The sequence below is a fragment of the Panthera pardus genome, unplaced genomic scaffold (genome assembly GCF_024362965.1).
Source record: "Panthera pardus isolate Hobbes unplaced genomic scaffold, ASM2436296v1 HiC_scaffold_2, whole genome shotgun sequence".
Classification (NCBI taxonomy): Eukaryota; Metazoa; Chordata; class Mammalia; order Carnivora; family Felidae; genus Panthera; species Panthera pardus.
Window position 1 is genome coordinate 83,064,116 of NW_026526765.1, and position 26,558 is coordinate 83,090,673.

The 26,558-nt window shown below is 34.7% G+C and overlaps 1 protein-coding gene across 11 annotated transcripts in view; it reads left to right on the forward strand.

Annotated features, from left to right (window-relative positions):
* Positions 1–26,558, forward strand: part of FAM172A (family with sequence similarity 172 member A) — a 422,196-nt gene that overhangs the window by 207,745 nt on the left and 187,893 nt on the right. For all 11 annotated transcript variants that reach the window (XM_053907196.1, XM_019428788.2, XM_019428789.2 and 8 more), the window contains one exon: positions 18,012–18,131. In XM_053907196.1, coding sequence (XP_053763171.1) covers positions 18,012–18,131 — 120 coding nt within the window. The remainder of the gene's footprint in view (positions 1–18,011; positions 18,132–26,558) is intronic.

The following is a 26,558-nucleotide window of genomic DNA, read 5'->3' on the forward strand; positions in this document are numbered from 1 at the left end:
CTGCAGCCTTATTTACAGTAGCCAAATTATGGAAGCAACACAAGTGTCCATTGATAGATGAATGCATAGAGAAGAAGCGGTATACATGTACAATGGATGGAATATTGTTCAGCCATTAAAAATAATTCAGTCTTGCTATTTGAAACAACATGGGTGGATCTAGAGACTATAATGCTAAGTGAAATAAGCCAGCCAAAGAAAGACAAATACCATATGATGCTATTCATATTTGGAATTTAAGAAATAAAACAAGGGGAGAGAAAAAAGAGACAAACCAACAAAACAAACTCTTAATTGTAGAGAACAAACAGATGGCTACCAGAGGGAGGGTGCATGGGGTAATGGGTGAAATAGGTGTAGGGGGTTAAGAGTACACTCATGAGCACTGAGTAATGGATTGAACTGTTGAATCACTTTGTTGTGTACCTGAAACTTAAAAAGCACAGTATGTTAACTACACCAGAATTAAGATTAAATTAAATTAAAGACTAAAATACTACTTCAGCTCAAATTTTTCACAAATTTAGAATATCCAAATTTGTTTGAATGAATTCGGTTTTATAATAGAGAAGTTACAATATGTTTTAATTAATATAGTTTTTATCAGTATATTTTCAAGGTGTTTTAAGAAGTTCATTTATAACAGTAAATAGCCATTGCAAGTACATAAATAACTTACATTTTTGCAGTATATCTTGCAGGTAAAACATTTGTTACATGCTGTTTGCCAGGCTTTTTACTTTACATCTGTTCGACCTCCCTATTCTGTACCCTATGAGATAGCAACTCAGATTCTCTTTGTTCCCAAAGTTTTTGTTCTATTTTATTGGGAAAAGGTACAGTTTTAAAGCTTTCCCAGACTAACCTCTCATGTACAACTGAGGATTTTGAGCATCCAAAAGAGTAAGTAATCACTCTAAGACAAAGCTGGTTAAACAGCACTGTCTGGATAAGAACTGAAGTCTGAGAGAGAGAACGAACATGCATATGTGTGAGTGTATAAATATATTGTCTCTGGCAATTGTAAATAATCTTTGCATAGTTTTTAAATTATTAATTCTTTGGAGACAGTTACACATCTTGTTTTTCAAGTATAATCACAGACAAATCATCTGGTTAACGTATCTTACAAAGCAGAGATATCAAATCATAGGCATTTACATTTGATCCACGGATGCCTAAAAGTACTTGTCCTCCCCGCACAAAAGCTCTCCAGGACCCCCAGGAAATCCCTGCTTCCCTAATTACCTCCCTTCATCCCCCAAATTTCTACAAAATGTGCTACGTATGTAATGCATACTGAAAATAATTTAACCTTTTCTTGATGGCACAGGTTGACATGAGTTTTTGCTGTATCATAATTGTAGCTTTAGATTCAGATATAGATCCTGTGAGTCATACTTAGCTTCTGACTATACCATTTTGTTTATAGAGAATGTTCTAGACCATGCTGTCTGGAATGCTTGACATGTCTTCAATGTGCTATCATAATGCTAATTACCTTTAGGTTTATAAAATAGTCTTCTAACGCTTATCCCTTCCCCAACACACACACACACACACACACACACACACACACACACACACACACACACGCCAAAGGTATTTGTCTTGCTTCTCACCGAACTGAGTTATTCATTAGATGGTAGTAGCTAGATCAACCTTGGTAAGTGAATTGTATGTATGCTTGTGGGCCTATACATCACATCTATCTTTGCTACTCTGGTTTCTCCATTCATGCACTAAGTGTGCCAGCTGTAAGTTAGCCAGTATCAGAATCTGACAGACGTAAACTGGCTGAGTCTTCCTGTCTTCTTGGTTGTTTATTGCCTCTTCTGTGGTGGATACTCTCTTGTAAGTGATCACATGGTACAAGGTCTTCACTTAGTATGTGTCTTTACTTTCTTCAGGCTTCCAAGAGTTACTTTGCAAGGAATTATAACAATCTCTGAGTTCTTGCTAGGATGTTGTGGTAGGCAGAATAGTGTCTTCCAAAGATGCCCACATTCTAATCCCTAGAACCTGTGAGTATGTTATTTTACATGGCCAAAAAAAAAAAAAATGCAGATATGATTAACATTAAGGACCTCAAAATAGGGAGATTGTCCTAGATTAATTAGGTGGGCCTGATATAATCATTCAAGTTCTTAAAAGTAGAAGAGGGAAGCAAAAGTGTGAGTGGAAAAGGAGATATAACTATGGAAGAATGGTCAGAATGATGCAAGGCTGCTGACTTTAAGATGGAAGAAGGAAGCTGTAAGCCAAAGGGGCAGCCTCCGGAAGCTAGAAAAGGCAAGGAAATGGATTTTCCATTAAAACCTTCAGAAAGGACCCCTTGATTGTAGCCCAGGGTGACCTATGTCAGACTTCCAACATACAGAAATATAAGATAATACATTTGTGTTGTTTTAAGCCACTAAATTTGAGGCATTGTGTTACTGCAGCAATAGAAAATTTAAACAGATGTTAAATCCTATATCCTGAGACAGTGCTTATGTATCAATGAACTCTCCTTATCCAAATGAATGTTGTATCCTCCTTGATCCAGCATGTTCAGAATTCAGTCCCATATACACTCCTTTGCTCCTGCCTATAAGTATAGACTAAGTCTTGCAACTCCTTCATGGGGTAGTCCCTTTCCTCTCTTAGGAGACCCAGCACTTCCCTGAATAGGGTATACAATGACTTAATCCCAGTTATTGGCATAGGACCAGAAGTGGAAGTGAGAGCGGGGGTCAAGGGAGCACATGTTGTCTGGCAAAAGCAGTAGCTTCTGCATCATCTTCAAGCACTAGCCTTTAACACAGAGGCATGGGCTACTTCTGTAAGCTTTGAAGGTTCAGGGGAATCTGGGGACTTAAAAGATGTAGATGCCTCCACTCCTTGGCTCAGGGTTCCACTCCTTGTGAATTAGGGCCCTAACCCTGTATTGTACATCTGAGAATCCAGCTTTCTCCGGAACTCTACTTCTATCATAAAAATACTGGGCCTAGTCCTTAGCGTCTTTTGCCTTCCTGCTGCAGAAGGTGAGAGTATCTCTACATGATGCTATGGAAATTCTCTGGCTTTCACTGTTAGTCTTGTGCTAATTAATCACTCTCAGCCTTTTATCTTGTTTCGTTTTGTTTACAAAGCATCTATTGCCCTTGGAAATGACCATCCAATCCTATAGTCCTTATAATGATATACTTTTCAATGCCAATGCATGTACCTGCTGGTGTATTCCTTTCTGCCAGTATATATTTCTAGTTCATTATTGCTGAAAGTTTTTAATGGTTGCACTGCTACTGCATGCCAGGGTTTGTCAGTATTCCACCTACTACAGGCATTGAAGTCTTGTTGCCAGCTAGCCGGTGGACAGGTAATTCATCTCCAAAATTTATACCTTAGAGTCACCTTTTTAAGACCAGACACTGGAACCAACTGTCATAGATCAGATTCCCTTAGAAGCAGACTGATGGAAAGATGAGCATAATGATCTAATGAGCCAGTGGGAGATTTACTGGGGATTATTCTCAGGATAAACACCTTTAGAGAATTGAAGGAATCATAGCTAGTCTTCAAAGGGAGCAAAGATAGTTCTCCCAAACTGGGGCAAGGGAGCTAGGCCCTTATTCCCCAGCACTAACCAGCCTTTCAAAGCAGTTGCCCTCTAAGAAGGAGGTATAATCTTGGATATGGTGGTTCCCTTCCCAGGAAATCAATAACAGGAGAAAGGTGTTTGGTTGCAAGAGCTGTCAGCCGTCAACACTCAAAGCAGATGGGGGGATGAGTTCTTCAATTTCGTGGGGTCAGCGTTTGGGGTACTGAGCCGTACCTTACAGTAAAACTACCACCATTACAGTATTCATAAATAGTGAATTCATAAATAATGTGTTGTTCAACTGGAAATATTGAGCAGCAAGCACAGATGCAGTTATGTAAAGATAGGAAAATATTGTTAGTGTAAATGAAAGCCCTTAGTAGAAGGTAAGCTGAACAGATACTTGGATTGTGCTCTGACCTCAGCTTCCCTCAACATTTACAATAGCTCTTTTACAGGAAAGTCAAGGAACAATGTTGTCTTGAAAAACATTACTTTCTATAGTTGGAGCATGTAGCAGAGAAAATCAGCATAAAAATGGCTAGAAGAAATGTGCTGCTCTGTATTTCCTATTTCTCAGCTTCCCATGATCTACCTCTAGCTTGTAGTTTAGTGAAAGCACAATACTTTTGTGAGGTATATTCAGTGCCTTCAGCTGAAACAACAACAGATCATAAACAGGAGACAAGAATCTCATCCACATATGGTTAGGAAAAGCCGAATACAAATAGCAATCTAGGTTTGGACCGTTGGGTCATTATGTCTTAGGATGATGATGATGAAGTGTTAGTGGGGGCCATGGTGATGACAGTCCTTAGCATATCTGCCTCATAAGTCCCACCTCCTACCTCCTGATCTGGTTGCCCACTGCCTCTGATGTACAGCTATCATTCTGGAATCTTGCTTTATCATTTTCTTTTGAAGACTCCCTTTGTCACTTTCTTGTATTATTTCTTCTATTTCCTATAGTTCATGTCTTCATCTTTCTTATTTTATTTCTTACTTTGAAGGAGCACATCTTCTAGTTGTTTCTTTAGAAGAGAGTAATGAGATACTATTTTTTTCATCTTTGTGTGTTTGAAAAGGTTTTCATCTTACATTTATATTTGATGATATTTTGGCTGGGTATACGATTATAAGTTGGATATTATTTTCCTTTTGAATTTTGAAGAATTTTTTTATCATGCTCTTGATTCTCCAATTACTATTGAAAAGTCCAATATTGTGCTGAATCCTAATCATTTAGTTTTCTTTCTTGAAACTTATAGAATCTTCTCTTCATTCCTGAGTTCTAAATTTCACACTGGTATGCCTCTATATAGATCTCATTCATCCATTATGCAGGGTATTTTGTCAGCCTTTACAATCTATCAGCTAGTGTTCTGAAAATGTTCTTAAATATTTTGTTGTTGATTTCTTCCCTTACGTTTTGTCTTTTTCTTTCTAGAACTATTTTGGAATAATGAATCTCTTAGACTTATCATTGGACTTTCTGCTTTTCTATTTTTCATATCTTATGCTTCTAGGAGATTCCCTTAACTTAATCATCTAACCCCTCTATTGAAATTTTTTTCCAGATGTTTTGCTTTTAATTTGAAAGAACTCTTTTTATTCTTTGAATGTCTCTTTTTAATAGTGCATTTCTTTTATGCATGTGTTATCTTCTGTGATCTCTCTAAAGCTAATGGCAGTGTTTTTGAAATTTTCCTCTTTCATCAAAGTCTTTGTTTCTTCCAAATCGCTTTTTTCTATTCTGGTCTCTATATTTTGTATTAAAGGCTTTCTTCAGGTGTCTAATTACATGTGGTTGTCTGTTAATGTTTATTAGTGGGAATTAAAAAGCTAATTGGAACCTCTAAGCGTATTAGTAGGGCTTATAATGTTTGAGCTTCACTGTAGGCAATAGGAGTAGTCTACTTGTTGGGAATTTTCCACCATGCCCACCCTTACCAATTTTTTTTTAGTGTTAGAATTTTATCCAGCTTTATTGAGATATAACAATTATGTAAGTTTAAGGTATGCAACATGTTGACTTTATATGTGTATACACTGCAAAATGATTACCACAGTAAGGTTAGCTATAAAAACATTCATCAGCTTACTCACTACTTTTGTTTTTGGTGGGGAGAAGTTTTAAAATCCACCCTTTTAGCAACTTTTAAACATACAATATAGTCTTATTAACTGTAGTCATCATACTGTTCATAATGTTCCCCAAACTTATTCATCTTATAACTGGGAGTTCGTACCCTCTGACCACCTTCACGCATTTCCCCACCCTGCAATGCCTGGCAACCATCAATTTATTCTCCTTTATAGGAGTTTGGTTTTTTTGTGTGTGTTTGTGTGTTTTTGTTTTTGTTTTTTTTAAGATTGCACATATAAGTGAGATCACACAGTATTTGTCTTTCTTTCTTCTATCTGCTTTCCTTCAGTTCCAAGGTACTTAGAAATGTATCCCTGTGCTTTGGAGAATTTTGCATCATAAATGGAGTTAGACAGTGAGCTTTTCTCATGGCCAACTTGGGATTTGACTTTCTTAGATCTGCTAAATCGATTGCCATTCTTTCTGGTCTCCATCTTCCAAAATCTTCCTTCATTTCTTCCTAGGCCTTGTAGATTTGTCTTTGTTTAAAAAAGAAAGAACAAAAAAAAACCTTTTGCTATAGTTTTTATGGGGCTTGGGTTGTTAATGCTGTCAGATGTGGATGTTTAATTTGCCGTTCTAAGCTGGAACTAGATCGTAAGTATTTAGAGAAAAGGTCAATAAACTTTCTTAAAAAACTAGAGAGTAACTAATTTAAACTTTCAGGCCATATGGACTTTGTCACAACTCCTAAACTCCACTGTTGTAAGAGAAAGCAGCCATAGATAATGAACAAGTGGACATGGCTCTGTTCCAGTAAAACTTTATTTATAATAGGTTTGATCACCTCTGTTTAGGAAAAAGATTTACCTTTTTTTCTTGTTCTTTCTTCCTTTGGTCAGCTTTATTGAGATAAAATTTATATACTGTAAATTGTACCAACTTTAAGTGTACAGTTGGCTGTGGTTGATTAATGTATACCATTGTGTAACTATCACTACCATCATGATAGAAAATCATTTGCATCACCCCAAAAACCTTTCTCATGTGTCCTTTGGCAGTCTGTTTGACCCTGCCAACTGCTAATTTACATTTTAATACTACAGTTTTGGCTTTTCTGGAATTTCCTATCAATCAAATCATATAATATGTAGTCTTTTGTGTCTAGCTTCTTTCACTTAGCCTTTTTTCTTTGTTGTAGATGAATAAATGGCAAAAAATTAATAATAGATCTTAAGCTAGGTTCAATTTCTCTCTCATAAGGTGGCAGAAGCTATTCAAGGAAAAGAAGAACATGTTTAACTTTCAGAAAATAAGCTTTTTCACTTCACAAAGAGTCTTTTTTCATATGAACCTGGCCCACAGTACGTGTTACCTATATAAGCAACACTCTTGTCCCTTTTTCTTAAAAGCTCTTAATCATTTGGTTCATTGCTACAAAAAGCAGTAGCTTTGGTTATGCCTACATAGAGGGAAGGATATTAAATGTATTTCAATGATGCAGTATACAGGAATTGAGATTACATATATGGTGGGGGAGGGGGTGGTCAGACTACCTAGGTTTGAACTCTAGCTCTGCCATATAGTAGCAATTTTCTTGAGTAAGTTTCTTAATCATTCTTTGCCTGTGCATCTGATTATGCAGATAATAATAGTACGTACTTCATAGAATTGTTGTCTGGATTAAGTGAGTTACTATTTATAAAGTATTTAGATCTGTGCCTGCCTCAATATGTACTTTAAAAGCATTATTATGATTGCACTATAGGTTGCACTAAGAGAGGGAAGCCTAAATTTTATTAGAGTGAATAGAATCATTAATGTTTACTTTATTGGAAGAGCTTAGAGCATAGTTTTGGAATCCTAGGCAGCCCTATCTGCCTTCAGTTCCAGGTTACCCATATTTTGTGGCAATTATGGCTCAATCACAAAGCATTTGGCAGCATTTCCATAAATAATGGATCATAATTATTTGCTTATCTGGTTTTGTTTTACTAACTTCTTGATAGTTAATTGTTGTTTAAACTTTATATTGAAACAGACTAAAAACATAACAAAACAAAACAAAAAAACAATGTTCATGTCAGCCCAATATGATTTAAAAGGTTAGCTAGTATAGCCTAGCAGACGCCAGAACCAGACAGGTTAGCTTACAGTCTGGCAAGTTGTATCACATTGAGAAAATTAATTACTCTCTGGAAATTGGGATATTTAGAGCATCTATGTTATAATGTCATTGTCAGATTGAATGAGGGAGAGCATATAGCCAGTTCAAGTGGTTAATGTCTTAGTCAAGATATGGTGATACCTTGGGCTGGGATAGTAAGAGTGGAAATTAGAAGTTTACGGATTCTAGAAACATTTTGGAGGATAAGTGAAATTGGATAAATTGAAGGACAGGGGAAGAGGAAAAGGTCAAGGGTCACTTGTAGATTTTTGGCTTGAACAACAGGGTGGGGTGGAGGTACAACTTAGCAAGATGAGAAAGACTGAAAGAAAACGGATAATGGGATCAGAAAACCAATTCAGATTTTGCTTTTGGACATGCTAAGCTTGTGAAGTTCAAATATCTTTGATACACTTCTGAATACTGATCCTTTTGTCAGTTATGTTCATTCTGTTCATAGCCATTTATAATTTATTAATGTAGCCATATTGACAAGTAACATAGCCTTGAATCTGTCTTTAAGATGGATAGCTGTCAATAATATCTGGACACTTAAAAGGCAAGCAAAAGTTGATAGCTTCAAGATGTCTCTAGCTTATAGATTCTTTTGTCTATTTTCATTATATTTAAGATTGAATGGTATGAAATTGCACTTTTTAAGGTCAAAAATGTCTAATGTTGGTAACTCCATATGGATCAACTTAATATTTAAAAACAAAATAAAAGTGCTTTACTTTTGAAATTGTTTTTATTATATGTATGCTATACCATTAGTTTTTATGCATTTATATATACCCCTAGTCCTGTAATCACTGTTAAACACAAATACATACTTTTTTAAAGATCACACATTTAAAATATGCCAAAATGAAGATAAATTTTAATCCAAACTATTTAAATGGATCAAAATTAAAATATATCTCATTTGAAATAAAATATATTTTATACATAACTATTTTTACGTTTGTTCTCTACTAGTGCACAATTTATGCTATGTTCACATACAAAGTTCTTAACAGAGTCATCTAAAAGTTTAAAGCCAATTCCTAAAAATATTAATTTTCTTTCATTTTGTACCTGTGGATGAGTTGGATGAAAGATGGTAATGTACATTTTTGCATCCTCAGAAATCCATTTGACTTATCTGCCTCCATCTAGATTTCATTGAGATACATTTTACCTAATGAAAAGTCTTAGCTTTTTAAAAGGAAGAACTTTGATTTGCAAATTTTGCTGTAAAAAATGTATAGAAGGTGTAGATTTTATATTAGTGTTCTTTCTCCAGTTGATGTCTTCCATGTCAATAGCAAATCAGTGATAAACTAAGGACAGATGTTGGGGGTAGGAGCATATGTATGTGAGACATATGTGACTCAACTGAAAGTGGTGACATAGGTATATGCTAGTTTAAAGTCAAAAATGCTAGATTTTAATATATATAATTTTCTTAGTTGATACACTTACCAGTATAAACACAGAAAGATTTACATGAAGTAAAATAATCATGACATTTTGATTTTAAAATTGGACGTGTAAAAAACCTTCAATTCATAAACTTTCATTTTACTTTTCTTAAAATGAATTATAAGTTTAAAGTAGATACTATAGGAGCATTCATTTTATAACTTTGTAGCAACAGGTTAGCTGAAGAAAAATCTGTCAAATTTGGCAATGGTTCAGAAAATATGTGAACCTGTCACTGTAAGCAGTCTCAAAGGGTGAAATGCTTTACAGGAGCTAATTAACCTTAGAAAATAATTACACAAATATGCAAATGTTGTTTAGATAATTCCATGTGTTATCAGCTCAGGTAGTCCATCATAAATGCAGACTTTGCAATGCCTAGGTAGTAGAATCTGGCATATGTGATAAGGCTTTGGTTACTGCATCACTTCTGTTTGGCATTTAACAATTAATGATGGCAAGGGTACATCAGGAAATTCAACCTGAGTACAGCCCAGTTCCACAGTATAAATATCCTGTGCATTCGGCCTCCAGCAGACTCTAATTAATAGATTTACTTCTTTTCATGTGGTTCGTATGTTTGCATATTCTAAAATTATAAGTTACTTAGTACAATATGAATTCTGATATGATGAAGAAACCTATAATGCAGATTTAGTATGTTTGCATTTCTGTAATTGAAGCATATTAAGAAGGTCTTTTCCTTTTGAAATCTGTTTAGTTTCAAAATATATTATTGGTAATATACATTCTCCAGATTTTGGTTTGTAAATATGTAATGGTTGTGGGCAAAATGTGGGCTGCAAGTTGGAAATGACACAAATTTACCTTAGAACGGCATCACCACATTTATAAAATTGGGATTTTAGTAATGTAATATGTCGGAAATACATATTAAAAACGACTCTCCGTTTATTATTTCCTGTGCTACCATTATTGTGCTTACCTGTTGTAGGAGGCAACAAATATTTGGCAGAATTTGTTATGTCTTAAAATGGTAGGAATCTGACTCTCTTGAAAAGTGAATAGTAAAAAGCTATAATTTTGTGAACTAGTTACAAATGAAAGCCAACTTTTTTATAGCTAAGATTTATCTCCTTTATCTGTTTTTTAAAATGATATTTTTTCTTCACATTTTTAATTTCCAGTTAGTTGACATATAATGTAATATTAGTTTCAGGTATAGAATTTAGTGACTCATCACTTACATGTAACACACGGTATTCATCTCAAGTACCCTCCTTAATACCTATCACCCATTTAACCCATCCCGTCCAGTAACCCTCACTTTGTTCTCTATGGTTAAGAGTATGTTTCCTGGTTTGCCTCTCCTCCCGCCCCCCGCCACCCCATGTTCATCTGTTTTATTTCTTAAATGCCTCATACGGGTGAAATCATATGGTGTTTGTCTTTCTCTGACTTATTTTGCTTAGCCTGATACTCTGTAGCTCCATCTATGTCGTTGCAAATGGCAAGATTTCATTCTTTTTGAAGGTTGAGTAGTATTCCATTGTATATATAAACCACTTATTTATCCATTCATCAGTCAATGGACATTTGGACTCTTTCTGTAATTGGGCTATTGTTGATAATGCTACTATAAACATTGGAGTGGGTGTGTCCCTTGGAGTCAGTATTTTTGTATCCTTTGGGTAAGTACCTAATAGTGCAATTGCTGGGTTGTAGTTCTATTTTTAACTTTTTGAGAAACCTCCATACTGTTGTCCAGAATGGCTGCACCAGTTTTCATTCCCACCAGCAGTGCAAGAGGGTTCCCCTTTGTCTGCATCCTTGCCAACATCTGTCATTCCTGTGTTGTTAATCTTACAGATTCTGACAGATGTGAGGTGATATCTCATCGTAGTTTTGATTTATATTTACCTGACGATGCGTGATGTTGAGCATCTTTCATGTGTCTGTTAGCTATCTGGATGTCTTCATTGAAAAATGTCTATTCATGTCTTCTGCCCATTTTTTAACCAGATTATGTTTTTGGGGTGTTGGGTTTGATACGTTCTTTATAGATTTTGGATACTAACCCCTTTATCTGATACGTCATTTGCAAGTATGTTCTTCCATTCGGTAGGTTGCCTTTTAGTTTTGTTGTTTCTTTCACTGTGCAGAAGCTTTTTATCTTGGTAAAGTCCTAATAGTTCATAGTTGCTTTTGTTTCCCTTGCCTCTGTAGACGTTGTCTAGTAAGAAGTTGCTACAGCCAATGTCAAAGAGGTTGCTGCCTGTGTTCCTCTCTAGGATTTTGATGATTTCCCATCTCACATTTAGGTCTTTCATCCATTTTGATTTTATTTTTGTGTATGGTGTAAGAAGGTGGTCCAGTTTCATTCTTTTGCATGTTGCTGTCCAATTTTCCCAACACCATTTGTTGATAAAATAATATTTTGAGTAAAACTGTTCTTAATTGTATGTCGCTAGTTCTTTGAAAAATGGAATTCACATAATATCATTAACTTGTTTTTGATGATGCAAGATTACTGTTGCTCCTATCTGTTATTGTGCTTTATCTACAGTACTGCTCCCATCTTGCTCAATTACAGTAAGTTTCAGGCTATTGCATTGTACATACTCATGTAATTTTTTGCAGGTTTTTTTTTTTTCATTTCTTTAGTTACTCTCAAACTTCAGCTATCATTGCTTACTCTTAAACCTGTTTGACATAACTCTTCTGGTTTGCTGCTTGTGTATGTGTGGTGGTTTCAGACCAGATATTCAAATTTTTAGATATGAAGGTATAAAGACCCTGCTCAGATGGTGATTCCCCCTAATAAGCCAACAGTACTCATTCAGTAGAATTTCTAAATTTCTTTGCTATCCACTTGTTTTATCACAAAAATAATGTACTTTGTAAGAATTTTTGAAAGTTTAGAGAAATGTAAAGAATCTAAAAATAGAAAATACTCATAATTCCACCATCCATAGGCAGCTCAGCTGCTTTTGATATTTTTGATTTCTTCTAGTCTTTTTCAACCCTTTTTATATAGTGAAAATTATGCCCTGTATTAGGTAAACTGCACGTATTACTTTATAAACTCATTGAATAGCTACATAATATTTCCTTAGATAAACTATAATTTACTTAAATCTTTATTTTTGCATTATTGGACATTTTAAGAATTATCCAGATTTTTGCTTTTATAAATGAGACTGTGATGAACATCTTTGAACATCAATCTTTGCCACATTGAAGATTCCTGAAATGGAGTGTAAGTACTCCATTGTCTTGGTTTTGAAACAGTCTTCATAACATTTTGTCAACAATATTGTTAGTTATTTATTAAATACCTATAGCATGCCTTGTATTATAGTTTGTATCCAAAAGAGAGCCAAATTGCTAATATTCTAGAAGGAAGGGAAAGTGACAATGACAGATTAAAGAAATAGCTGGATAGAGAAGAACCAATGAAATAATATAGGATTCAGTTTAAGCTACCATGGCTAATAGTAGAGGTGACAGGTAAAGTTGGACCAATAATAATATTTTGCTGTAGTTTTAAACATAGGCAGGATAATAATGCATGTAAAAAGATGTGTATTTTCCATATATTTCTTGTAAGATTTTGTGGGTCAAAGGTTAGCAAAATCTTTTCCCCTTCTACATGAGAATCTGATCTTCAGGTAACTTTCTAGCTCTATATCCTTTAAAGCCTGATAAGTTGGTATCTTAAGTTGGGTTTCCCAGAAACAGATTCTGAAGGTGCATGCAGGCATTTTGTTGGGGAGTTCTCTTGGAATCAGTACCTGTAGTGGAGTTTAAAAATAGAATTTGGCTGAAGAAGTTGAATCGCAGTACAATCACAACAAAGGCCTCATCTGACTCCACTGGTGATCTCTGGATCTAGTATGGCTTTTCAGAGATGTCTTGCCTTGAGGCAAGAGATAGAGCTTTTACAGATCCATGTCATTTTGACCAGTCATTGTGTGTAAGTTGCCTCAGAGAGGGGATTCTGGGAAGCATATCATAGTAGCATCCACTCTAAGTGGCTAGTTCCTAGGGCACATTGCCTACAGTAGAAAATGACCCCTGATTGGTAAACTGCTTCTGGATTAGAAGGAATTACAAATACCACGCTTTGATCTTCCCTGAGGGTAGTAACTTCTGTAATTGGGCATGTCCCTTGCAGCCAGGGATCCTGAAGTGATGCCTATGGAGTTGTTGCAAGAGGTATTAGCTTCTGTGTGGTATAAGACTTTCAAGGCAGGGATAACTCTTGCATCTGCCTAAAGTGAGTCTGATTCCCTCATTTCCAAACTAGTATTCCATGGTCCCAAGACAGTAACTCCTGGAAAGCCATCTGATCTGCTACAGGAGCTTCTGCGAGACTCCCACTTAAAAGGAATGGCTGGTGCTACCCTGCTGGCAAACTGTGACTCCTACCCTGTATCATTTTTGGATCAATAGATGTCAAGTGTGGCCCAGAATAGTCTTGTGTAATTGTTTAGTTGTGAGTATAGATGGCCCCCTTAACTGGGTGTTATAGACATTTTTTCACTTGGGTCTCACTTTTTAGAAGATTTGGTTTTAAAATCTAAAGCTGAAGAGTCATTTGATAACCTTAGAATCAGGCTAAAAACATTTAAGCACTTGGGGCACTTGGATACTTGAGGTTTCTTTTTCTTCCTGCTGACAGGCCACTATTAACAGATATTGTCTCCATAGAGATGGAGGGGAAGTCTCAGCTATGATACTAATCTCTGAAAATCATAGTCTTATTTGTGAATGGTGGAAAGAACTGTTAGTTCTTAGCTCTCCTTTAATCATGGATGGGTCATTTGGGCCTGGTTGGCAGTTTCCCTCATATCCTATGAGTCACAAAGTTTTGCTGATTCTTCCTTTGTAATGACTCATTCCATCCCTTCCTTTCCATTTATTCTGCTATCACCCCGAGTAGTATTAGTCTTTATTACCTCATATGTGAATTACTGAACTGCTACCCTGGACATGTTCTATATCTTTTAAGTTTTGCCTAATATGAGCTGCTTCATGAGATCCCAGACTGAATTTCATGAGACTTTTGTCTAGGGTTTTCAGACCACAGCTCTTCCTTGACATACAGTGGAATTCCATCTCGATAAACCCTGTTGTAAGTTGAAAATGTCGTAAATCAAAAAGGCATTAAATGCACCAAACTACTTAACATTGTAGCTTAGCCTTGCCTACTTTAAACATGCTCAGAACACTCACTTAGCCTACAGTTGGGCAAAATCATCTAACACAAAGTCTATTTTCTAATAAAATGTTGAATATCTCATGTAATTTATTGAATACTGTACTGAAACTGAAAAGTAGAAAGGTTGTATGTAGAATGGTTGTAAGTATATTGGTTGTTCACCCTCATGATCACGTGGCTGCCTGAGCTGTGGCTCATTACCACCACCTAGCTCCATATTGTACAGCATATCACTAGCCTAGGAAAAGGTCAAAATTCACAGTGCAGTTTTTACTGAAGGTGTATTGCTTTCACACCATCAAAAAGTCAAAAAAACATTAAGTCTAACTGCTGTAAGTTGATACCATTTGTATTAAAGTATAATCTAAATTTTCCTGGAGCATGAGTACAAGGTCCCTAGAAATAATAGGAAGAAAGTCTTGAAAGACTGGGTTAGAGAAGATGTTGGCTAAGAACTCCAGGTATTTTGGGAACCTGTGGATTACTTTTTCAGTAAATTTACTTTTTCAGACTGGAGAATGGTTGATCAGGGCCAGATTTCAGGACGACTTGATCTGGCAACACAGTAAAGGGAAAAACTAGATGAAATGAGAATAGCTGGGAATCTTGTAAGAGGATTCAAACTGAGGTGGGAATGGAAAGGATGGGACAGATAGGATCTCAACAGTGTAAAGGAAGAGTTGGTGACTGTGGGAAGAAAGCATGGAAGACCTCACCGAGGTCACATTGTATGGATTTATAATGGGCCTACTAGACTGGATGTCAAGACACTCTGCCAGGAATAGAGAAAGTAATGCTCCTCACACACTACTGCCTCTTTTATCTTTATGTGTTAACAGCCTTATGAAATTGCAGACACATTAAAGGCCAGAATCATGGCTTACTTCTTATCATCCTTACACCTCCATTTCCAGCACAAAGCCTAAGGAGACAGTTAATCTCCTATATGTTTTTATTCTCTCCATATAAAGGGTGTTTAGAGCCATCACAGCTATGTAAGATTGTTAGTTCTGCCAACAGTCAGCAGAACCTCTGTTATCTTTCTTCCTGTTTTATTTTTACATTTCTTTCATTGTAAAATATAGTTAGGGTGACCAGGTATTTGTGTTTTCTCTGGATAGTCCCAATTTAGACCTGTTCTCTCATTCAGTACCTAATGATACCTTTCTTCATTCTCAGAGATTTGTATAGTAAATTCTATGATCACTCTGCATACATGTACAGAAAAGTGCTAAGTTCGTATTACTCAGTTTAACTATAACTATAAAGAATACACCTGTGTAACTACCACTCCAGTCAAGAAATGAAATACTGCTAGCCACTAGAAGTCTATTTCCTGTTTACAACTCTGTCTCTTTTCCTTAGACCTAACCACTATGCTGATTTTTATGGTAAACATTTTCTACTTTTTAAACTAATGAATGCTAAATTATTAAAGCCAAAAATGCCCTACATAGATTTATTCCCAATTATTATTCTTTTATTTATTTTATATACATTAAATGTGGATAATTTAATATGCATATTACCAGTAAATATCTTTGAAACTATATTTGTATTTTAGTATATGAGTGAAGATTGTAAGCAGTCATTGTGAAGCTATGTGTTGTATTTTCATTATTTATTTATTACACCAAGATTCAATGAACAAGACGTAGCTATTGGCCTCAAGACTTTGATAATCTAATAAGCAATTACAATGCAAATTATTCAATGCAATAATAGCACCATGCACAAGATATCATTGTAAGACATTACCTTTGTTTGATTTTGAAAAACAAGTAGAAATTATGGAGGTGAAGATGGTGGGTGAAATGAGGGCAGAGCTCAGGAGTTACTTTCCAAATGAAGGATACAGCCCAGAGAAAACAAAGTTTGCTACAATTAGGAAGTTGTTCCCTGAAATTGGAACACAGACAATGTTCTATATGGTCTCTCACTGAGGGAAAAGGGGGTCTTTTGGTCACCTTATATTGCAGAGCAATTTTAAGAGATGCAGTTGAAGACAGAAGCAGATTATGAAAGGCCTTCAGTGTCGCACAGAGTTTGAATTTGATCCTGAGGGCAATGAATCAGTTTTAAAGTGTCCAATAAACAGGGGGTGAGTAACATGGCAACATTCTCATATTTGCATTTTTAAAAGGTTGTTCTTAATGCAGATTAGAGCATTTAAATAGGCAATAGTAAAAGTAGTAAAAATGGACTGGAGACCATTGCAGTCATCCACTTGTGAAATGATGGTGGTTTGAGCTAAGCCAGAGGAAATGAGAAAAGAGAGAAGTGGATGCATTTAGGATACAGTTGGAGGGAAAATCAATGGGATTTTAATGATTGAATATATATGTGGAGTTTGAGCCAGAGAGAGATAAAAGATGCTCAGATTTTGACTGGAGGTGGGGAGCAAAGACAGTGACATAGGTTTGTAGGTGGAATGTCACATGCAGTGTTGAATTGGTTGAATTTGAAGTATCTGTGGGACATCCATAAGGAAAAGACCATCAACACTTGCATATATGGGTTTGGAGCTTTGAAGAGAAATTTAGGTCACAGATAGACATCAGGGAACAATAGCTTCTAGGTGGCAAGGGAAATCATATTGTGGACCTTAATAAGATATTATAAAATTTCTAAGCTGGAAAATGTAAATAAATTGTTTTCATTGCCTAATATCAGGACAGTTTTAGGGAATTACTCTTTGGTGTTAAAGCTTCAAACAACTATTTGTACAAAACATTTTCATGATCTGCCTTAGTTTTTATCAGTTTGTATTTTGATCAGTGTTATTTAGCTCTTTGGTTTTTTTTTTTTTTCTTTTTTCACATTATCCAGGTTAAACTTTAATTGCAACATGTATCAACTATCAAAATAAATACAACAAAATGAAATTATTATAGAACTTTTGGAATTATAGCAATATGCATATACTAGTGTTTAGCAAGTTAGGAGAAATATACAAGTCTCTGGGTTTATATGTTTAGATTTCTCCCAGTTCTAGAAATAAAATATGTATGGAAAGCACTTTTATAAAAAAGAGTATTTTTAAATAATTTAAATAGAGAATACTTGTTAGTAATTTTCTGCTTACAGAAATACTTAAAAGTTTATAAATTAAAAAAATTAGATTTATGTATAGCAGAAATATTTTCAGATATAAATGTAGAAATATAACTGAATTTTTTAGTTAACAACCTTCTATCGTAAGACGACTGTAACTTTCTGCTATTCAATTCTAATGTATATCTTAATATCTCAGGTATATCCAGAATGTAATTTCCCCTCAAAATGTGGTTATTTTAAATATTTTGTTTCTGAAGATTATGGTAGCAATTAAGCTTAGCAGTAATTACTAATATTTTATCCTCTAATTTGAATTTTCAGTGGTAGTTCTTTTGAGTTGATATTATTCTCAATGAGCTATAACCATCTTATTTCTTGGGCTATGTAAGCAAGCATATAATTTAATTTTTTATTACTATGATAATAATTATATACAGTACATAATATATGACATTTGTTTTCTTTATAGGAAAATGGTTCTCCTGAAGAACATGCGGTCTATGTTTGGGACCATTTCATAGCCCAGTCTGCAGCTGAGAATGTGTTTTTTGTTGCTCACAGTTATGGAGGACTTGCTTTTGTTGAACTGGTGAGTGCACATTTAACTCTGTTTTTAATTCCCAAACTCTTCACAGTCTTATCCCCCCCCCCACTCACTTCTAATTGATATCATTACTTTAAATTACTTTATAAAGGGTGAAAACAAAGTATTTTGAGTAGTAATTTTATAATGTTTAAAAAGAGTATGCTTACTTATTTTATTGTGGCAGAGCATTTCAGTACTAACCAGAAGGCTTTTTGCCTATTCGTTATTCCCATGTTACTTCTTAATTTTTATATTATAGACCATTTTCATACCTCTTATGATACTTATGTTTCATGTTTTATGTGTACACGATTGAAGCTTATTTTATGTGTAAACTGTTAAAAATATAAAGAGACCTATTGAATATTTGAGAATATTTTGTTTATCTTTAACTTTTATCTCTACAACTTAGTACTTGATACTTGATAAGAATTCATAGAGTTAGTATTAAAACTATCAGAAAGATTCCATTAATCTACTAAGTGAAATTCATGGTTTGGCCATAAAAATCTTTACATTTCAAAGTAATCTGATTCTTGGAGTTAAGATTGTGTACATTATAGGAAAAATTATCAAGATTCAAAAATTTTGTATTATTTGCAATGTTATAAGTACCACACCATGTGCCAGTATGAATGGTTAAGGGGATATATTTAATACCAAAAAGGCTCTAGTGAAGAATTTGTGCCTCCACATGTCCATAAACCTTAGGTTACAGAGAGGTACAAGTGCTCCTGTAATAAAATGATTAATTTGATAACAGTGCATGTGATAATTTTAAATCCAAATAGTCTAATGTGGACATCCAAGGCAGGCACAGCATTGGTTGTCTAACTTTTATGTTCCTACACTTTGGTGTGTTTTTCTGTTTGTTGTGGAAATTAAATATACTTTTGTGGCCTTTTTATCCTCCTCAAACCTTATTGCTTACCCACCTGATTTAGATATAAAACTGGTGGTGACACCTGGGAATACTTTAGCCAACCTAAATTCTCAAATGCTTACGCTTTCTTAAGATCAATAAATACGTTAAATCTTTTATTTATTAAATAGATTTCACTTTTTAGAAATTATTTTCAAGTACTTTTAATTCTGCTGTGTTTATTTTAATATATAATGGATATTTTAGGTTAGTTTGTTAACATAAAACTATGATGATGTTGTCTTTCCAATAGTTGTCTCTAGACCCTACAGATAGAGATCTATATAGACACACACACATATGCATATACCATATATATATATATATATATATATATATATATCCACCCTAGGTTTTCTTTGTAAGCCATTAAATTACTTAAAACGTGAAATTTCATTGGCTTTTAGAGTAACTTAAAATATATCTGGAAGCCTGCGAGACTAACCAAATTCCAGATTAATGTAAAACATAAATTCCCATTTATTGCTTTTAGACAGTTTAAAAAAAAAAACCGTTTATACATCAAATTTGGAATTTAAGTGAATATTGGACAGTTCTTCAAATGAACTTAAGATGCCAGAGTAACAGATGACCAGTGTGTCCGTCCTATTTTGCCTATCCTTCTTGTCACACACTGGTGGATATTTCTCCACTTTTGTTCCAGTTTAATATAAAGCACACAGATGTTTCAGAACAAGACTTGACTTCTGACCTTGAGGCTATTAGGGTCAGGGTCCTCAGGGCCTGTGAAATTATCACAAGCTGAGCTAAAGTTTTTCTCCATCACAGGAAGTAACCAGTAAGTAAGAAGTTAAAAAGGAGCTTTGTCAGAGAGACAAGATGGTCTCAGTGAGGGTCAGCTTCTGTAGTCTGCTATCTCTGCAGGAGGTGCATGCATGGGAGGAGGAATATAATATAACCACTGGCACATCACATATCTGTCAGGCAACACCAGGACTGAGAAGTCTATTTAATGTAATGTACCTTGTTTAGGTTTTAAAATATTAATGGTGATCATCTCAACTGCATAACATTTGCTACTTTTTGTGAAGTACCTTTGATAGGGGGTTGTAATAGGGGCGTACACATTGTGGCAACTGAAGAAAAAGTGGTTTCTGGCCTAATAATATAGATTCTTCTGAGCAAATAACAACAGTAAAAACCACTGATGAGTTTTACATAAATTTTTGACAAAGCTTGATTAATATATTTAAGGCCATTATGTTTCTACTTAACTTCAAAAGGATTTTTAAAAGACAGCGTTGTTAAACAAACAGAAAATATTGAAATATTTTTAAACCTTTGCTTTTTGCTGAAAGCTGAATAATATTCTTTTGTATTCTCCCTGGTATTCTTAGCAGGGAAATCATGGTGTTTAAAATGTTCACAAATATTTATTCTCTTGAGATTTTTCAACATTAGTGTAATATATCAAATTATTTTATATGGATTCAGAATTTTAATATTAACTTTACAAGACAGTGATTTGTGAAAATGTTAAATTTTGTTTTAGAATTCTGTCTCAGTAGTACCTTATACACATCGGACATTAAATCTTTAGGATTTCAGTAAAGTTTAACTTTTTTTTGAATTGTCATAAAATTTTACTCTTGTTAACAGGCTCTGTCTACACCATCCCTTCTTTCTCTTTCAACTTTTGTGTCTCTCTTCCCCCCACCCCAACCCCTTGTTTTTAGAACAGTCCTAGTTTGTACCATTATGTTGGAATGCGTGGAGTTTTTCTACCATTTTCATATCGCATATTTTAAAATGTATCTTGCCTTTAAATTAAGCTAAAATTGTGTATAATTGTTTAAAATTAAATGTGCTGCTAATAGATATCTGAAAATAAATGACTTTTATGTTTAGAGCACAAAATATTTGTAGAACTTTCATATTTTGCAAATTGTTGTTTTTGAAAACTGAGAACATTTATGATTATGTCACATCTTAAAGTTTTGAGTTTCTCCTGAAGCATACATTATAATTAAGAGATTTATTTTCAAAAGCAATGCTCATTTTCTAGTAATAAATCTTGGAACTTGATCAGATCTAACGTCATAAAAACAGCATACAGTTTACTAAAATAATGAGAAAAGTAATATTAAAAATACCTTTTTCACTGCATTTATAACCACCATATGGTAACAACTCAAACTTACTCTCTAAACTTTCTGTGATTCTTGCAAAAATAGATATTGATAAGACAGTTCTAGAAGCAATTCCAGCATTCACTCATTAAAGACAAAAGAGAAGAACTATTTATTTTATGAATTGGTGATGAATTTTTTAAAGTGATATATCTGCCCTATGTTATCTTTTCTGTGTATTTAAAATAGCACCAATATATAGAGTTCCAGTAATTAAACCATCATTTACAAAGTTTTAAATTGCTGTTTTTAGAAATTCTGTTTTATACATGATAGAATGAGTAGTCATAACTAGAATGCATTTACCAAATCCTTTCAGAAAGGTATCTACTTTTGCCTTATATTAGTTGTTAAAAATTCAAGCTCATTTCTTGGAAACTGTCATGAAAAAACAACACAGTTTTAAGCTTTTTATCATCTTTTTCACTACCCACTTTGATGAAGTGATTCCATTGCTTACATTGTTGGTCATTTCAAATTGCTTTGCTTTTGTGTTTCTTTCTAGCTCAGAGTTTGACAAAATCAAGCAACCTTAAAATTTTCTTTTATTTGGAAATAGGTTAGCTTTCCTTGTCAATGCCCAGTTTCCAGTCTCAGCTCACCTTACCTTCCATGTTTGCAGTGCTCAATAAATCAATTTGCATTCAGATTTCTTTCTTTAATCAAAGTGAGAGTGTTGATATTTTTTAATAAAACACATTAAATAATTTTAACCATTATATTTCATTAGTTTATTGAATCATCTTAGCTGATATAAAATTGTTATTTTTCTTATGACTTTTTTTTCTTTCTCCATATTATTAGTGATATGTTCACAACTACCACTAAAAACATCACTTAAAATGTGTGAAAACTGCTCCTTTTGAAAGTGTATCTCTACCCACTTTTGATTTTGGTTTCTCCATGCTTGTCAGCACTTGATTGGCACCTCACTTGCATGTGAATTAAGGACTGAAGGGAACGCTATTTCCCTGCCATTGTTCCATGCTGGGCTCCCTAGCCTTCAGGCAGCCTAAGCTGACCTTCAGCAGCTGATAGAGGACTAGTTTTTGGACTTAGCTGTGTGAGGACACCCAAGCTCAGTCCACTCTGAGTCAATCTTTAAAATTGCCTGCAGCACGATTTGGATTGATGCTGAAGAGAAAATGGAATGGGACTAAAAGTATTCATTTTGTACCTTCAGTGACATCAGCTAACTATGACCTTAAAGAAGCGTCATCTACATTTTGTCTAGAAAGAACAAAGTAAATTAGATGTTGGGAGTATATCTGTGTACTAGTATATAGATATTGGTAGTGATGTGCTCAGTGGGAATAGCTAAAAGTTGGGCTACTGGGAATCAAGAATTGAGGCGAGGTAGAAAAAGTAAGGGGTAAAGCAAAGAAAAATCGAGCCATGATAGAATCAAAATAATTCAGGCCAAAGCCACTTCTTACAAACCTGGTTTAAAATTCAGTGAAAATAAGTTGCCATTTGTAATATCGTTTTAATTTCTGATTTGGTTGCCTCCATGATGCAAATGGCATGTTAATGTATGGAATGATTACAACTTGTTGTGTGGAATGCTATCTTAATTTTTTTACTTATCTTATAGGAAGACAGTTTAATTTCTTTATTCTGTAGGCACGTAAAAGAGAAGAACCGGAGGTTATGTTATTTTTGTCTTCTCTATTCAGTTTTATTTTATGCCTTGCATATAGTGTGGATACTGTCTTTTGACTGATTGTTGGTAACAGTAATTTTAGGAGTTAGTTGCAAGAATACGAATGAGATCCAAAGAATGGGCTTTACCCGTAAAGAAGTAGTGGGAGTGGTAAAGAAGAAGCACACATTCAAAATGTTAAGGAAACAGATTCTCCATGGCTTAGTGATACTGGATCCAGAAAACTGAATGAGAAAACAAAGGTTATAGTATATCCTTGGCCCATACACACCTACAGAAGCATATCAAAGTGTATGTAAAAGGAATTCAAGCACAACAGAGAAAGAATAATAAACAATGATTATGCAGATATGTAGGTATTTGGGGGAAATGTTTGCACATACTGTGCCATTAATAATTGTTAATTTAAAAAATAATAATTGTGGTTAATGATAAATGATTGAGTCATTTCAAGTCAAATCAAGTCAAATCAAGTCAGTGTTTTAAAAAAGGAAAGGAGAGGGGCTCCTGGGTGGCTCAGTCAGTTGAGCATCCAACTTCAGCTCAGGTCATGATCACATAGTTTGTGGGTTTGAGCCCCATGTTTGGCTCTGTGTTGACAGCCCAGAGCCTGTAGCCTGCTTCAGATTCTCTCTCTCTCTGTCTCTCTGTCTCTCTGTCTCTCTCTCTCTCTCTTTCTCTCTCTCCCCCTCCCTCCCTCCTCCCCCATTCACACTGTGTCTTTCTCTCTCTCAAAAATAAGCATTAAAAAAATAAAAATAAAACAAAAAGGAGAGAGTTATATATACAGATGTGACTTGTTAATAAACTCCACAGGAGTACCTGTGTACTGGGATTTGATTTTTTTTTTTAACTTTTACTCAAATAATTTTTAATAAGTATTAGGAGGACCACTGTTTGAAAGAATGACTCAGTTTGTTCATTTTTATGTTAACTTCTCTCCTTTTGTCCCATATCTAATCAGCCAACACATTTTGGCAGTTATTTTCCTTTGAAATATTAATCATGTCTTTTCTTCTCTGTGCCTACTGTTAATTTCATCATTTCACAACTATACCACTGTACTCTTCTACCCATTTCCTACTGGCTGTCTTTACTCTTTATTTCGTGCTATATACCATGCCATAGATCATATTATTCAAACACCCCTTTTACCCTGCCATTCCAGAATCACACTGGGTCCAATTATCTACTGCATCATGTCTCCTCTCTATAACTCTACAACCCTCTGTATAATCTGATTCTTTCTTTCCAACTGTATTTTTCCTAGTACAAACTTTCAGTTCTAGTCTTAATTTCCTTATTGCCATTGCTCCATCTCACTACACCTCCACCTCTGGCCTCCAAGCCCAGGGTAGTAGGAGAACACAACACTCAAAAGATGACCTGAGTTTGGGGCGCCTGGGTGGCTCAGTTGGTTGGGTGTCCGACTTGAGCTCAGGTCGTGATCTCACAGTCCGTGAGTTCGAGCCCTGCGTCAGGCTCTGTCCTGACAGCTCTGAGCCTGGAGCCTGCTTTGGATTCTGTGTCTCCCCCTCTCTCTGCCCCTCCCCTGCTCATACTCTGTGTCAAAAATAAATAAAAACATTTAAAAAAATTAAAAAAAAAGATGACCTGAGCTTGAATCCTAGTTCTGACATCTACAAATTATGATAACTTGGGTCAAATCCCTTTTGTGTGCTCTCCTGTAAAATTCCTGGTTTTTAGGAATTAAAGCAGTGTTAGTTGAGTACCAGTCTAGATGCCCACAGGATATGTTCATTCACGTTTTTGCTAATGCCATTTCCCCTTCCCAAGTGAAAGAATTTCCCTCCTTACTAGATTTTTCACAAGTCTTCTCACTTAACTCCCCATTTTTCTGTAGTATTTATATGTTTCACAAATGAAAACTTTAGTTTTGTTTTACTAATCAGTTTTGTTTTTATCTTTTATCTCCGAATCTTGTCTTGCCCAGATTCTCTAGAACAACTGCTCTTGTTCCACCACCCCTCCCCATGTTTGGAAACAATATGTATTACAATAACATGAGTAGTCTTAAATATCCTCAACGTGCAAAGTTAACTGACCTATATATTCAGTGTGAGCATTAGCAATAACTCTTTTACTAATTAAACTTAATCATTCTTTGTACCTTCTGTTGGAATATTGACTAATTTGGGAATTCTGCCTAATCAATTCTTTCACATCAGACAGTATTACCCTTTTGTTCCCAATGTTAGTCTCGTGTAGTCTTCTCTCTACTGGTATCCTCCTCTCTTAGGCTGATTGAAAAGATTGCTTCTCTTGACTCACTCTTCAAAGTATAGTCTTCCTAATCAAAGAAGGAGCTAAGTTATAACTACGTCCGTGTAATGTTGTGTAGCAATGTATGGACTAAGTCTTGGAAACTTTGCATTTCATCCCCAGTCATGAGTGTAATATTGCCTTTTGCTTAATAATTGGCTTACCTTTGCTTATTTCCATTTTATTAACTTAAAAAAAATTAAGATGATATAATTAAGATTTATTAAGCTTTCTTAAGATATAATTCATATGCCATAAAATTCATCTTTTAAACTATACAATTCATTCGTTGTTAGTATATTCACAGAATTGTACAAACATCAGTACTGTCTAATTTTAGAACATTTTTATTATCACAAAGGAAACTCAATACCCATTAGCCAGCATTCCCCACATTTTCAGTCCCACCAGCAATATATGAGAGTTCCAGTTTCTCTACAACCTCACCAATACTTGTTATTGTTTGTCTTTTTTATTTTTGCCACTCTAGTGGGGGTGAACCAGTATCTCATTATGGTTTTTATTTGCATTTCTCTAGTGACTAATGATTTTAAACATCTTTTCATGTGCTTATTGGCCATTTGTGTATTTTCTTTAAAGTAATGTCTATTTAAATTTTTTGTCCATTTTTTGTGTTGTCATTGTATTGTTGAGTTGTAAGAGTTCTGTATAAATTCTGATACAAGCCCCTTATCACATAAATGATTTGCAAATACTTTCTCCCATTCGTTGGGTTATCTTTTCACTTTCTTGATTATGTCCTTTGAAGTAGAGAAATTTTTGGATTTGATGAAGTTGAATTTATCTGGTTTCTGTTTTTGTTACTTGATTTCATTTTTGCACACCACGTGAAATGTGGTACAACATAATTCTTTTAAATGTGGATATTCAGTTGTCTCAGCACTATTTGTTGAAAAGACTGTTCTTGCCCCTTTGATGTGTCTTAGCACCTTTGACTATTAATATATAAGAGTTAGCTTCTAGAGTCTCAGTTCCATTTCATTGATATATGTGTCACTTCTTAGACCAGCACCACAGTGACTTGATTACTATAGCTTTGTAGTGAGTTTTGAAGTTGAGAAGTGTAGATTCTCCAACTTTGTTCTTTTTGAAGAATGTTTTGGCTGTTTTAGGTCTCTTGCATATCCATATGTGTTTTAGGATAAATTTCTGCAAGAAAGGGGACTGGATTTTTATTGGGACTAAATTTCCAAATCAATTTGGGGAGTAGTGCCATCTTAATAATGTCTTCCATTCCATGAACATAGGCTTTCTTTCCATTTATTTAGATCTTTTTTCAAAATGTTTTATTGCTTCCAGTATACAAGTCTTACACTTCTTTTGTTAAATTTATTTTTCAGTATTTTGTTCTTTTTGATGCTATTATAACTGAAATTATTTCTTAATTTCAC